The sequence below is a fragment of the Triticum dicoccoides genome, chromosome 2A (assembly GCF_002162155.2).
Source record: "Triticum dicoccoides isolate Atlit2015 ecotype Zavitan chromosome 2A, WEW_v2.0, whole genome shotgun sequence".
Lineage (NCBI taxonomy): Eukaryota > Viridiplantae > Streptophyta > Magnoliopsida > Poales > Poaceae > Triticum > Triticum dicoccoides.
Genome location: NC_041382.1, coordinates 736,144,739 through 736,160,291, shown reverse-complemented (window position 1 = coordinate 736,160,291; position 15,553 = coordinate 736,144,739). Strand labels below are relative to the sequence as shown.

At 41.0% G+C, this 15,553-nt stretch overlaps 1 protein-coding gene across 1 annotated transcript; it reads left to right on the top strand.

Moving 5' to 3' along the window:
• Positions 1 to 1,813: 1,813 nt before the first annotated feature.
• On the top strand, positions 1,814 to 5,388 carry LOC119356769. The gene is made up of 4 exons (XM_037623748.1): positions 1,814 to 2,252; positions 2,827 to 2,970; positions 3,253 to 3,497; positions 3,742 to 5,388. Exons 2-4 carry the CDS (start codon positions 2,959 to 2,961, stop codon positions 4,766 to 4,768), a joined length of 1,284 nt encoding a protein of 427 aa, XP_037479645.1. The 5' UTR covers positions 1,814 to 2,252; positions 2,827 to 2,958; the 3' UTR covers positions 4,769 to 5,388.
• The last annotated feature ends 10,165 nt before the right edge of the window (positions 5,389 to 15,553 follow it).

The following is a 15,553-nucleotide window of genomic DNA, read 5'->3' as shown; positions in this document are numbered from 1 at the left end:
AACACATTGAAATATTGGGGGTACTTTGTACTTTCTAATACACTCCAACACGATAAAAACGAAGAGCAAAACGTAGGGTATTATCTCCTCCATAAGAGTCTGAACCTAGATAAAATCCTTGTCCTTGTTACCATCGTGCCGGGTCGTTTAGCTAGGATACCCTACCAAGGGATCCGTAGGATTTAGCTCCCACACTCATCTGTATTGTCACCGGCTTTCGACGTACCTTTTCCATATTGATCTCCGGGATCTGGGGTACCTGCGGGGACTAAGAACGAGAAAGAGATAAGAGAAAATTACGTTGCAATGCACATAATACGCTGCAAATACACATAACACATTTGGCATTAAAATCAATACCAACAACCCCGTGCGCAAGTACATAGCGCTACAAGGCAACGCATAAGCCCATAGCTAAGTAGTCATGCATTACAAAAGGAACCCCTAATTCTCTCGCATATACAACTCTCATAACCTTTTCTTCATATGTACACATAGTCGCATTCAAGTAACGTCAAAAGACAAAACAGTCTCTCCAACGCATAAATGATTGTGAGTTTATGTTTTCATCATCTTTGGTAAAATCAAGTCCACCGCACATACACTCATAACACGCTCTACCACAATTTTTGCGAATAGTCCCAAATTTAATTCACTAGTACATGCTAATAAGGACGAACACACTGGATAAACTTTTGTATTTCCAATGGTGCAGTCAGCCCAGGCTGATTGGGCTGCGACCCGGGTCATGGCATTGTGTTTCTTTGCTGACTGTAGCACACATGACACTGTTCGACACTGTAGCAGGTGTTCGGCCTAGGGCTCGCTTGGGGCCTGATCTGATTTGGTATACAACTCTCTCTTTCAACTTCGATACCATGAGATGGGCCTTGGAAAGTTATTGAATAAGTAGGGTATTTGATTGACCAACTGAAGTGGTTGTCTGCCCAAGGAGACTAAAATAATCAAGGAAAGAGGTATTCAGGCAAGTCCACACAAAAAAGCACAAAAAGATGATAATAGACACTGGAGTGCTCACGTATGGGAACCTCGTGCGCCGCAGCCCACTAGCGCGAACCATTCACCCACTGCTTCGCTCAATTTTGCTATTGTACTCTGCTGGTGCAAGAAAAATACCGGCTACCATTTTTTCACTTTTGAAAAATTGTTGAAATGAAAAACATGGATTAAATAAACTTTAACGAATTCGGGAAAAATGTCCATAAATTTAAAAATAGTTCACGAATTTGGAAAAAAAATTAGAACTTGAGAAAATATTCAAAAATTTGGAAAATACTTGCAAATTTGTGAAAAGGTTCATATAACTTAAACATGTCATCATATTTTAAAATATTATGAATTTGAAATAAAAATTCACCAAAAATGATTTTTTTTCAAGAATCTGAAAATATTTGCAATTTATTTTCATCAATATAAATTTTTTCACGAATTTTAAAATGTTCATAAATTTTAAATGAAAAATAGAAAATGGAAAAGGATAAATAAATGAAGAAAAATATATAAAAACGAACAAAACCTAGTAATAACCATACAGAAAACACAGAAAGAAAGAAAAGGAAAAAACCGGGGTTTGCAAAACCAGAAAGCTAAGCTGTCTCAGGCCCGTTAGCTAAGCGGATGATGTGCGCGATTTACTCGCAGGCGACGGGTCGATTCATAAGGCCGGCCCAATTTGAAATGGAGGCCTGCTATCTCGTGTTACTCAGCCCAAATATAAAACCCACACCACCACCAGCGCGCAAAACCCTACCTACATCGCCCTCCCTCCGCCGCCTTCCCCAGCCCTCGCCCCTTCCCCTTCGCCGACCGCCCGCTTCCCCGACCGCCTCCTTCACCTTCGCCGACCGCCGACCGCCCTCGTCCCCTTCCCCACCGCCTCCTTCGCCGACCGCCGACCGCCCCCTTCCGCTTCTCCTCCCCCCGCCCCCGCCCCCGCGCCAACGGACGTCTAGGGTTTCTCAGGAAAAGAAAGGCGCGGGGAAATGGTGGTGGGCAGAGCAGCGGGCGGAGCAACGGGGGGCGGGAAGAAGAAGGACAAGTTCGCTGGTGGCGGTGCGTCCTCTTCTCTAACCCGGGAGGAGCGAGAAGACATGCTAGATGCTTTAATTGAGAAGGAAGTTCAGAAGAGGATGAACAAATTTAAGGGGAAGAGGCGGGACAAGTTTGAGCTCTCGGTAGAAGATGCAGGGCTGCGATTGAAGATTGCCAAAGAGGAGCAGACATCACTTTCGGTGAGTTGATGCCCTTTGTTTCATAGCTTATGACCTGTGGTTGACGTGCTAATTTAATATTGATTTGTTAGTTTTATAGATTCTTGTCTGCTACTTGTTTAGTTGTATAGGCTTTTCTGAATTTCATCAAGATTGGATTGACCATTACCATGCAATATGGCTTCCCATTACCACATGAATTCTCTTTGTATACTGTACTCCTTATTTATGAATAACCTTCAGATTACTAATATGGTACTGTAATAGAAACAAAAACCATAATATTGATAAATTTTTAGGCCTCACATATTCTTGCATGGCCCCTTACAGTATCTATCTGTTCATTTATTGGCACGTGGCCTTAAATATGATATCCATGACATCATGAATCACATATAAGCCCAAATAACATAAAGCACTATGAATTTTCGATTTCCAGTTCATTTTTCCTGTGAATATGTAGGGCCATAACCTGCTCTGTTTCAGTTTCACTCAGTGTAACAGGTTTCTGGAGCTGATACCTAAGCAATTGGATTTTTAATTTCTGCCTGCATGAATTTTTTTTAAATGCGTGCCTTTGTTGTTTTTTGTACAGACCTTACCCAGATTTGAGCTTGACATCGACTGTGATATTTTGGAGTACATTAATCTTCTGAAAGATAGAATGTTTCATCACTGAACACGTGGGTCGTATTACTTTGGCGGTGGAGTCGTGGCCACCCCACCAATGGGCGATGATGTAAGTTCACACTTTTCAGTCATTCCATGTATACAATCTTTCTGCCCAGAGCTGTAATGATTAGATGTTTCCGTATCTATACATGTTTCCCTAGAGCTATAAGACTAGTCATAGTGGTGAGTAACTTAGAGTAGTAACATGCATATGTTAGTCTACGTTACTACCTTCATAGTGGGTAGTTCATAAGTGTGATAATATACAGACCCTCACTCATTATTTTGTACAGTCATTTTGCATTGGGAAGTGCTATGTGAAGATTCTAATGATTTACTTATCTGGCAGGAGACATTCAACATGATTGAATTCATGAAGACAACCCAACGAGGCTCTAAGCGTTCTGTTATGCAGTGCATTTTTTGTGATAATGATCTTTACTATCAATTGTTTAGAGCAACTCCTGAGAAGGACGAAGACAGGTATACTAAGGGGAACTTTTACAGACTTGGTGGTGCTAAAAGGGTATTCCCGGAGAGCTTATTTGGAGAGCTTAAAGATCTTGAAGGAGCCCCTGAGTCCTATCATGATGTGTAAGTAATTACTTTCACAAACTCACTTAGTATGCAATGAATTCCTTAGTTTACATCCAGTAGGTGCTGCTAGATCCCACCTTCCTCACCTGCGTTTTTGAGTTAGGCTCCATACCAGATTTTTTTTTGTTATCTGCTGTATGTAGCATCCAGCTACTGCCTTTTTATCCCCCCACCCCTCTCCCGAGTTGTTGAGTGGTAGCTGTTGTATAATGATATTCATTCTTCTTCTTTTTAAATACAGTGAGCAGATTGCGGTGTACGCAAATGTATTCAGGAAGATGGTTGAGAAAGTCAAGAAGCTCAAAAAAGAAACGGCTAAGAAGTTTGATCCTGATCATTTGCCCCTTGTGCAGCTTCCAATCGTTGCTGTATGCGAGTCTGAAAGGTTTCCAGCAGTACTAAGGTTCACGACTGGTAACTTTTACAGCTCAACACCGCAGCACGTAACTAGCACGCTTCGGGAACTTGTACATAACTGGGGGAGGTTGTCCAAGTTGGCTTTCTTGATGATTCTGGCTGTCATTGAGTTTGACATGGGATACTACGATTGCAGAAAGAGCTTCAACGAAGCTAGAGCTAATTTGCACAACACCGTGAGGGCGGTATCTACACTTGAACTTGACTTCAGAGGTCCTGATGGGCATTTCAGCCTGAAAAAGCTGCTGGGCGTGGGCGGCTGTGTTCATGTCCTCAAGTTTGAGTTTGATGATGTGATCCGTATTATCATGAGGGCCAGACATGATGCACGAGGTGCAATCAGAGAGATTCGAGCAAAACTGGATATCTCTACAGCTGGAGCTGATGTGGAGCTTGCTGGAGCTGATGCCAAGAAGGTGATATCTTCACATGAGCGAAAAGAAGCTCAGACCAGGGAGCTTGCTGGAGTTCGTGCTGAAGCTGATGCTGCTGCTAGAGCTGATGTGAAGAAGACGCAAGCGAAGGTGTCAGTCTTGACCAGGGAGCTTGCTGGAGTTCGTGCTGAAGCTGATGATGCTGCTAGAGCTGATGTGAAGAAGACGCAAGCGAAGGTGTCAGTCTTGACACCTTCAGATGGAGCTGATGTGAATGAGTTGCAAACGAAGGTGCCAGTCCCGACAACATCGCGATCTTTGGTTGAGCTTGCTGGAGCTGATGCCAAGAAGGTGATATCTTCGCATGAGCGAAAAGAAGCTCAGACCAGGGCGGTGCCACCTGATGAAGTTGAGTGGGCAAGGTGGCAGAAGTGTAGGCGTGCAGGTCTAAAGGTCATGGACCTACTCATGGAATGAAGATGTCTGTTCTTCATGTGCTAACCTGTCCGCTAAGATGCTGTTTTTGCGTTGGTGATTTCAGAACTTCTCCACTGAAGGTGATGGATGTAAAGTTGTGCAATGGCCGATGGCTGATATGTGTAATTGTCCATTCTCTCGGGTTTAGAATAGTCAATTGACTTGAGTATGTGGTGTGCAGTTCTTGATGCTGCTTGATGTTAATGCATACCGGTGATTTTTCACTTGCACACTGAAATTTTCAGCTATGATTCACCAACCTTTGTACATGTATATGCAGCTGAGAAACTTAATTTGAGAATGTATTCTTGATGCTTACTTCAGGCTCTCCTTGTTAATGGGTAGCGCACTATTTGATCCTTGTGTCATCTCCTGAATGCAACTGGGTGCCTAGAGCTGATTGGATTGTAAAGAATTATTATTATGTAATAACTTGCTCCAGCAAGGCCAATGCCTTGAAGCAGCCAGCTCTGTGTGTCACTTGTCCTGGAGGGCTCAAGCTCCTTGTTATATACCACAAGAAGATGGTACAGATAGGTTCTTGTTCTTGAGTTGATGAAGCCATATTAAAAGCTCCAGAGATGATGAAGAGAGCGTCTCGCCTCTTCTTTGTGTCTCAGGTACCATTGCAAGATCTTGATTTTCTTTTTTGCCCTTAGGTTCCTTCATTTGCTGCATTATTTGGAAATCACATACAGTCATATTAAATCAGAACTGGCAGTTTATCACACGTCCGATGGATAACATGGGTTTAACTCAACTTATTTGAGAGTTCTTCATCGAAGGCATGTAGTTTAGTGCATACATTTTTCTTCAAAAAGTTAGCATGTGGCGGTATCCAGTAACCTCTTAGAGTGGCGCTTGTGTCAACTTCAGGAATTCGGACTGGGGAAAAACCCCAGAAATCTTTGTAATTGAATAAACATGGACGGAATTATAACTGTAACTGTAATGCCTGTGAAATGGAGAATTTCCACCATCAGGGGCAGGCCTGTGTTTAACTCAATAGTGAGATGATGTATACGTCATCTCACTACCGAGCTTGCAAGCAAAAGGCTAAATGCTCTTGTAGCTTTGGTTCAGATCCTGCAGGCTATCTGAAGCAGCATAGACTGAGTTTGCAAGCAAAAGGATCACATAACCTGAAAGTATAGGGAGCAGTCTTTTGTTCCAAACAATAGCATTGATGCCTGTCAGTTTGCGGGTAAGTTACATTTGTGCGATGGAGAGGTCAAGCAGCAGTTTGTTGATCTCTGATTCTCTGAAACCTGATCCTTATATAACTGGATATTGGTCAATATTGTTCAGATCACAAATTCTTGATTGAACTTTTAGTCTTTCAAATATAAGTACACGATAATATTCAGGTCCAAAGATAAGTAGTAACCTATTTGAGCAAGTTGGAAACACATCCGTATCAGTAGTAGAAAAATTCCTACGTGCATTGGGATACTGACCTGCAGGTACCGTAGTGTGTGCTGTTTTTCAACTCAACCCTGCTCCTGATTGTTTGTTGACTATTGAAAGACAGTATATGCCTACTCATAGGCTCAAGACATTCTCTCTATGTAATATAATGTGTACTTGTTGTCATATAGGTTACTGTGTCAGTGATTATTTGGTTAATAAATATTGATTGTGTCAAGGAGCTCTTTGCGGCTGAAAGAATATGGAGTTGGCAACCATGTGTTGTTCATCTAATATAGAGTGCTATAGATTTTATAATCTTCTTACTAAGTACTAGTAAGTCAGAGGTTTTGATCTTATTTAACATAGACAATTAGTTTACCTCACTTGTCTAGAGCAGAAATCATTGTATTTTTCAGAGATTTTTTAGCTAGTCTTGCTTGCCTGGCCGGTTTCTGGTTGGAACTGTCCAGCAACCAAGACTTGTGAACGTACTCCATATCGGGTCTGGATTACACACTAGCCCAGTCCACATGTATGCCTATTTTTCAGAAAATGACCATGATCAGTACAGTTGAACTAGATTGATGGTGCAACCTCAACTCCAAACTGATATAAGTACCAAGCATGGATGCATTCTAACTGTAACTAAATAAAATCTTGTTACGACAGTAAAGCGTTAAGCTGTACCATGTTCTCAATTGTTGACTGTTTACTGAACAAAGCAGTGAAGATGATAGATCTAAATCCATTTGTTATGGACCACAAGCATGCACATGAGACATGGTCTTTTGTGTAATGTAGAAAACTGGCAAGTAAAATTTTGGTTACTTTAAGGACTATATTTTAGTACCTTACATTCTGTTAGGTTACAAGCAGCCATATCAAAGGCCACACCAAAAATCGTTGTGCATTTAACCTGAGTGGGTTGTCTCTATATATTGTTCAATACCTAGTGCACATGGATAAGTCATTAATATAATGCATATGGCATTAATTATTTTCTCTTGGTGTAGAAAAACAGCTTGCCAGATTTTTTTTAACAAGAGCCTCATGCCTCTGTTGAAAAACCCACTGAATGCAACTTTAGTTGGATAAGATGGCATCGAGACAGATGAAATGAAGAGCAGGCTGCCTGTATTTCTTATTCTGGCGGTATGTAGTGAGGAGAATGGATCAGTTTGTTTATTGTGCCCCAAATTGCTATGTTGTTTGAGTAGTATCTGAGACGCATAGTGATCTGTTATGTCCTATTAAAAACGTTAGTTGTATATAAAGATTGAAGAAACAAGCTTATCAATCAGCTAATGGTGTTATTGTTGCAAGGATAATAATTTTAAATTATTCCTAGAGTGAGTATTCTCTCCATAGATGCTATTTTTTCCTCTCACTATTGTACATGATCATTTGTCAAGGTATATGAAAGCTCATCTGTTCAACATGCTTTAATTCAAACTTTATACAAGGTGCAGATTCAGCAAGTCCGAGGAACAAATCTGTTAATTTGTAGTATGCCGTGGTGCACTAACAGTTACTCAGTAACTTCGTTTTCTTGTGATGTGGGTGCCATGAACAGCTCTCCGTCCCTTGGCCGGCTTCACTGGATCACATTGGAGAACTTCCATGGATTCATGGTATGTCCCCAGAGCAGCTGCTGCATCACACTATCTGCATCCTACCAGTGCTAATGTGTTAATTAGTAGAGCTGCAGTGCTAGCAGGATAGAAGGTCATAACAATTGCAGGAAGATTATGCAACATATAGCAGGGTAATTAGCTTATCTACAAACCAGGTCAGTGTAAAGCCAAAACCTTGAGAAAGCAAAGGATACTGGTTTAGGATTACATACAGATTTTTTTCTATAAAAGAACAATTGTCCAGTATAGAGAGGATGAGATGATAAATGATTTTTTGTAAAAAACAAACAGACACTGAATGCATGCAAAAAATACCTTTAGAACTTGAAGCACAGTCAGCTTGTTTCCCTGGATTGGGTCAACAGCGGCCGGAACCACACTTTGCCCAGCAGGCACCTGTAAAGCTTCAGAGAGCAGGGAGTATTGTCCAGGTGGTAATTTGCACGTTCTTCGTCATAGACAGCCTGGTAGAAGCTTTCCAAAGCCATCTACTACTCCAATCAATCAATTTGCTAATCTAAACTTGTCTAGTGATTACAAGGTGAACTGCGCTATCAGTTCACTGCCTTATGTTGGCCAGGTTTCCAAAAGTAGTCCTTGATGTTCCAAATTTCTACCTTGCTACTATGCATGCTAAACTTATAAACTTGTAAACACATGTTGCTGTTCTGCTGCATAAATAGGTAATAAACTTGGATCTGTGTGGAATCATTATCAAGTGTTCCATATGTGCAATGAGGCAATAAAAGCAGTTTTAGTTTTCATATGCGTACCTGAATAACCTTAAAAGAAATGTACTTGTACCTTTTTCTAGTTTGTTGTTTTTGTCGATCTTACGTGGCCGACTTTGAATTTTTTTTTTCTCGGTTTCTATGGATCATATCATGCGTTAGATCCCTACGCGACATGTTATCTACTCATGTGCTACATCTCTTATTCTTAGCGTAGCTAGCCGTTCTAACTAGGGCTGCAAACGAGTCGAGCTCGAGCGAGTTGGAGTTGGCTCAGCTCAACTCATATGAAAATTCGAGCGAGCTCAAATTAAGTGAAGCTCATGATCGAGCTGTAGAGCATGACTCGTGCTCAGCTTGTAACGATCTCGAGTCGATCTCGAGCTAGTTTCGAGCTAAATGAGATGGTAAAAATTATAAAACTATGAATGAAAAACAAAAAAAAGGCGAATATACTGGGAGCATTTGCCAAAAATATAGGATATTTAACACATAGTTGACCACGTGCCGTAATTAGGCCTAAATCTTCTCTCCACTTAATTAAGTTTCCATATTCGTTGGTAAATAAAATGGAGAAAAATTATGGACGGCATATATGGTAACAAATTATCTTATTTCCGTTTAATATATAGCATGATCATTTAACATAATGATATTCTGTTGAGCTATCGAGCTAAAATTGAGCGAGCCAACATTGGCTCAAAATCGGCTCGTTTCTCGGTCGATCTACACAAAGTGTACAAACTCAGCTCGTTTCTTTTAGAGTCGATCTCGAGTTGAGTCAAAAAACGAGTCGATCTCGAGCGGCTCACGAGCTTCGAGCTTTTCTTGCAGCCCTAGTTCTAACAAGACCGATATATTATCACTTCATCTGTGATTGTACATACTTCTTATCTTTTAGTGTGCCTCTCTCCGGATGAGTACTCAGTAGTCTTTATATATTTTTCTATGTTTTGATATTTCTCTTTTGCTTTTGTGTGTCGCCATCTGTTCTGTACTTGCAAAATCATTGGTTTGCATGTTTTATGTTGCAGAAGTTCTCCTTGCGCTTGAATATCTTCACATGCAGGGAGTCATATACCGTAATAAGCCAGAGAATATCGAGTACGTGATAATGGTCACGTCATGCTATCAGACTTTGATCTCTTGCTAAGGTCTTTATGAGCTTCTGTATGGTAGCCAAAGGCAGGGGGTGCACATATACATTCTTGTATGTTCAGTTGCTATTATGTTCCTGTTAATAGATCACGCAATTCAAAGGAACAGTCCGAGCCCTTGACATCATTGTTTTTGCATAAGGGCTACTTCCTGTTGGAAGATCCACTAGATTTCATGATCTGCTTCTGTTATTGTGCAGTCAAACATTGATGAAGCATGTAGATCCTCTGTTTTGTTCTTTGTGCTAAAGAAAAAAAAATGTATACCACTCTTTTTTTTTGCGGGTGCACTACTTTTCTTCTTCAAAGGCTGCAGTTTCATCTAGTACAAGATAAAAGGTCAGGAAACCAAGCTGAAAACTGTAAAAACTTCGGTTTCCAGACACAGCTTACTTTGTTAAAAGATCTCGTAAAAAGGATCTCAGGTTCCTTTGTGCAAGAAACTGGTTTTCCAATCAAGAGAAAAACGTTAACATTGATCACGAATATATTTTTCTTTTCAAAATGAAGGCATAAGATTTGCCCCGTCTATTAATTATGGAGAGAACAGAGTTTTACAAATGACCCTCAAACAACACATGAATGATTACTCTCACAATATAATCGTTGCTAGCTTCTTGCCTCCCGAGTTGATCCAAAGCTTTGTGTTGTTCATGATGATGTTGAGCAAGATTGGCGGCGGGTTGCTTTTGTGGCGACTCGAGCATTTCTTTCATTTTAAATGGTCCAAATGACCAACCTGGTGAGGGATGCCATTGCCTTCCTATTGCGAGTGTTCGTGCCGGTCCTATTAGCCCACCAATCCTCAACGGTCTCTTCCAAATGCCAAAATGAAGTATCCATATGCTCTAGGTGAAGCTTCTCGATGACCAAGTTCCATAGCATAAGTGTGTGATGACACTTGAAGAAGAGATGTGTCTTGGACTCTTGTTCTTGCTTGCAAAGGGGAAACAACCCATAATTTGGCCACCCATGCTTGGCCAACCTATCCCGCGGTCCGTATTCTATCTTGAATCGCCAACCAAGCAACAAACTTGACCCTTGGTGGCGCCTAAGCTTTGCAAACCATTTGCTTCATGTGGGAGAGAATCATGCCCAAGAACCGTGCCTTGTAAGTAGAGGTTGTCGAGTAGTGTCCATTGGACGTGTGCTTCCAAATGATGTCATCCTGGGTTCGCTCATCTAGTTGGAAATCATGCACAAGCATCCATAGGGTGTAAAATTGTCGAATGTGTTCAACGGAGACCACGATAGAGGGGTTGATCTTGAAAATCCAAGCGTTTTCCTTTAGCGCCTCCCGCAACTTCCAACTTTTCCTTGAGGATACCTCAAAGATGAGGGGTGCAATCTCAATAGGCTTGCGACCGAGGAGCCATGGGGGATCTTCTCCCCATTACGCATGGTGATGGTGCTGGAGGCATAGAAGAAATTTAAGTCCTCATCGCATGGGTTTCCCATACCTTTATTTGGCTCTTTGATACCATAGCCAACACAATCTCAAAGGCCCATGCAAATTTGTCGGTGTTGAGCACCACAAGGTCATCTTAACCTTTTGGCTGACAAACAATGAGACTGGCCATCAGACCAACCGAAACCGGTGGTGATGCACCAAAGCCTCTTAAATTATTTGTTAAAAGGTTGTGACGAGGCAATGTTACAACAGAACTACATTGTCGATAACAACCCTAAACCTTCGTCTATGCTAGTGAACCGATGAAAGCGAATGTATCTATTATAAAGACTTCAAATGTGGCTGCCTTCTCTTGTGAAGACTTCGCTGTATAAATCTTTTGGATACAATTCAAAATGTTTCATCCGGGAAAATATCAGGTGCTACCGTGATACGGGCATCCGGGAGCCGTTGGATCTCTGATTCAACGACATCTGAGAAGCTATTGTACCTGCGCACAATTTTCAGGCTCTAGGATGACATTTTCGTAAAATATTTAAGAGCTCTCGGGAACCATCTGATCTGAGATCCAACGGCCCAGGAGTCCATATCACGGTAGCACCTAATGGCCAGTAACACTTGATACTTTCTCTGTTTCATCATACCGAAATTTGCTAGTCTTTATAAAATATAATCCGAGCATTTTGTTGATTGCATGACAACTTTGTTCTCCAATATGAATATGAAGACCTAAGGATAAAAAGGCAACCAAGACCAATAAAGAAGTTGCATACCCAACTCCATGTCCAGCTGCTCCTCCTGAACTTTCTCCACGCTCCTTAGGCCCTTCCTAGTGCTCCAGGTGGACAGGTGCTAAGCATGCCAGATAAGTAAAAAAATGACATGGCGCAGTAATTAAGAAGAAGAGAGAGAGAGCACTTTGGTGATTCCAGAAAGAATCAATGCCAAGCACATGAACCTAGACAAACCATTTAAATGAAGGAAGTTTGACCAATGGATGAAAGAGTTTAGGTGCTAAATCATTAAAAATAAAGTGAGCTTAGCAACAACAAGTTAAGCACCTATGCATTGGAGAGTTGAGTTAAGCTATTTAATGCACTTAACATCTCATCTAAGCACCTTTGCATTGAAGAAGGTCTTACAGGGGGAAATACCCTTTGGCTCCCGCATGTATATACACCCTATATGGGATATTTTTTTAAATAATTAAACAGAAAGTCAAAGTACTTCAAAAGTATTTTTAGATTAAACTTGACTTACTTGCGCACTAGTATATAAATTTTCACAAAAAAACCTACGTTGACTTCACAGCGAAAAAGACAAAATTTATTTGCTATTATAGGTCACTATTCATACTATTTTGACCGAATATTTGTCTTTTTTGAAAAGAAGTCAAAGAGGGATTTTCTTTTTGTGGAACTTTCTCACTAGTACAATGAAAGGTCAAGTTTATTTCAAAAATATTTTCAGAATTTTTTGACTTTTTGTTGAATTGCAATTTTTTTCCCATATAGGGTACATATGTATCCAGGAACCAAAAGTTCCCCTCCATCTTAGAGGCTGCTACACGCCACGTCAGCCCACCTTCTGATCCAGACTCTTAAATTATAATTTGTTCAGCTTTCGGGAATTACATAGCCCAATAGTTATGTTTTGCTCTGAGTCCAAAACCTTATTTACAAACTCCCTCTCCGTCCGAAAATACTTCTGGGGAGTATGTAAATACTGCTTCCAATGTTGACACTGTTGAGTGTTGGTACTTGTCTTTGAGTGAATTATTGTGGCACTACATTCTTTATTTCTATCAATTCCCAGAGAGGCAAAGATACTTCAACTTCCTTCTGTTCTATATATATAAGTTGGTCATTGCAATCCTAAATCATTTAAGTACTCCCCTCCGTCCCATAATATAAAAACATTGAAACAGAGGGAGTATTTTATTAAAAAAACTATACTTTCGGTCCTAACTCTTAACCAGTGATCCCTCAACTTCAAAGCTGGATAATTTGCATCCTCAATCCAACCAAAGCTGTTTTTGCGTTGACTCCGCGCGGTTTTGATTGGTTCTTGTCCGTATGGCATCTATTTCTCCCGTCCCCGCCACACGACGTTCATCACCACCAGTCCACCACCGGCAGAAACTCGCGCGGCTTGCGTCGGGCGTGCTGGTGCCCGCGTCGGACTCTCCGCCCTCGCTTGGCTCAGTGCACGGCTTGCCCTTTGCGTTCAAGTCTTGCGAAGTGGACGGGCCGCCGGGCTCGTCGGGGGAGCAGCTCGACGTCATCTAAGCTGCTGCTGTCCACTGTCCTCACTGACAGAGTCCTCGCTGTGGCAATCTGGCAATAGTGCAGCGTTTAGCCATGTCATCCCCTTGGCCGCCACTACAAGGAATATGTCAACTTATAACCTTCTGTCAATGACCCTCGAAGAATTGGTCATAAATTTATGACCATTTTAGACCAATTGGTCAAAAGCTGTTCAGGGGGCTCCAAACCCTAAACCATTGCGACCATTTTGGTCAGAAAGGTCGTAATTTCCTTACATGAAATGGTCACAAAGCAAACAGTGCTAGTCCGCTGCCTTATTTCTAGTTGTTAATGACCAATATAGATGGTCATAGCCTTGTAGATTGTGGTGAGTTGTGATGACTAGGCGCCATCTCATCAGTTTTGCCTATGTGTCATGTCCATGTGGCAGTTTTTGCCCTAGGTTGTGAAGCAACCTATATTTCTATCATTCCCAAAATTCCCAAAAAAATCTCATAAATTCTTTGGGGCATATCTTCATCAAATATGTAAAAATCCTTCCTTGCCTAGTTCAAAACTAATTCAACAATATTCATTTTCCTATTCTGTTCACAACAACACTTTATGAAGGAAGTGCTATTTATATATTCTTGATTGCCCTTTGAATTTTTGGACACTCTTTCCTATCCAAATAATTACCGCATGACAAAATTCAGCTCCATTTGCCTAGCAAATCTTCCTCGGCAAATTTCCAAAGTTTTTGTCCACCTAGAAGCATTGTGAAGGAAGTAACTTTTTTATATCTCTAAATGACATGAAATTTATACAGTTCCTTCATATGCCCAAATTATCACCCTCCTCCAAATTGCAGCTCAGTCAAATCATCTATGTGAGCCCAGGTTCAATTTATATTTTATGGCCAAATTGGCACGTTGCAAAGCAAGTGTTATATATACCCCTCCTATTACCCTCAAACTTTTCGGGCACTCTTCCATACCCAAATCATTGCCACATGCTAATATTCAGCTCAATTTTCCTAGTAAATCTTTCTCGGGAAATTTCCAAAGTTTCTACCTCGAGAGAAGCTTTGTGAAGTAAGTACTAGCTAGGCTTACCCAAATGATCTGAAAATTTATCAGAGCATGACCATACCTAAGTAACTTACCTACACCAATTTTGAGCTCATTTAATTCATCCAATCTCTCTCACTAGTTTTCCCAAGTTTCTGTCCATAGAAGAGCATTGTGAAGGAAGTACTACTTTGGCATGTCCAAATGGTATCAATTTTCTACAATGCTTTCCTATGTCCAAATAACCATCCTCCACAAAATTTCAGCTCACTCCATTCATTATTTTGAGCCCAACTTCGACATTCATATTTTTGTCCAGCGTGGTACTTTGCAAAGCAAGTACCACCTAGGATCCTCCTTTTGAGCTAAAAATTTGTGAAGACATTCTTCTTAGTAGATTATCATCGTCATCCAAAACTCACGCCCATTGGCCATGTGCATTTCTCGTACCGCTGATCAAACACTTGGCTGCTAATTCATGTTTGAGCATCGATCGGTCTCCTCGTGAGAATCTTATGTTGTAATTTTCTTTCTAGCACCAACCTGGGGAGTGCCCAACCCACTAGAAACGCCTAGGCCGCCCAGAACACATGGCAACATTACGGTCACGCGGTGACCACGCGACGGGCATGCGAGTTTACGCGCTCTAGAGTTGGGGCCCTCGGCCACCGCCCAAACCTCGACGTATCGCCACCAAACCATGTATTTATGATTAAATAGGTCCTTATGTAACTAAAAATGATTTTTGGAAAAAATAAATAGCAAACTATGAGGCAGCTGCAGTTCAAATTTGACCCGCTTCCAACTGAATCGGCGAAAATTTGTCTTTTTCACGAGAGGTGGATCAAAATTTTTTACACCCAAAAATTTTGTCAATTGTGAATTAAATATTGCCTAGTATTTTATAAAAATAATTTGGTCCAATTTTGCAACAATTATTTGGTAGTTCCTTCACAAAAAAACCTCCTTTCGGGCACTCGAAAAATGGAAAATGGTTTTTTCGTCCAACGAAAATGAAAACGTCCTTAGACAACATTGTTTGCCATTCCAATATGCACTCTTGTGCACAATATGATATCATTTGAACAAACTATGCCATGAATGTGGCCATAAGATTGATCATTTG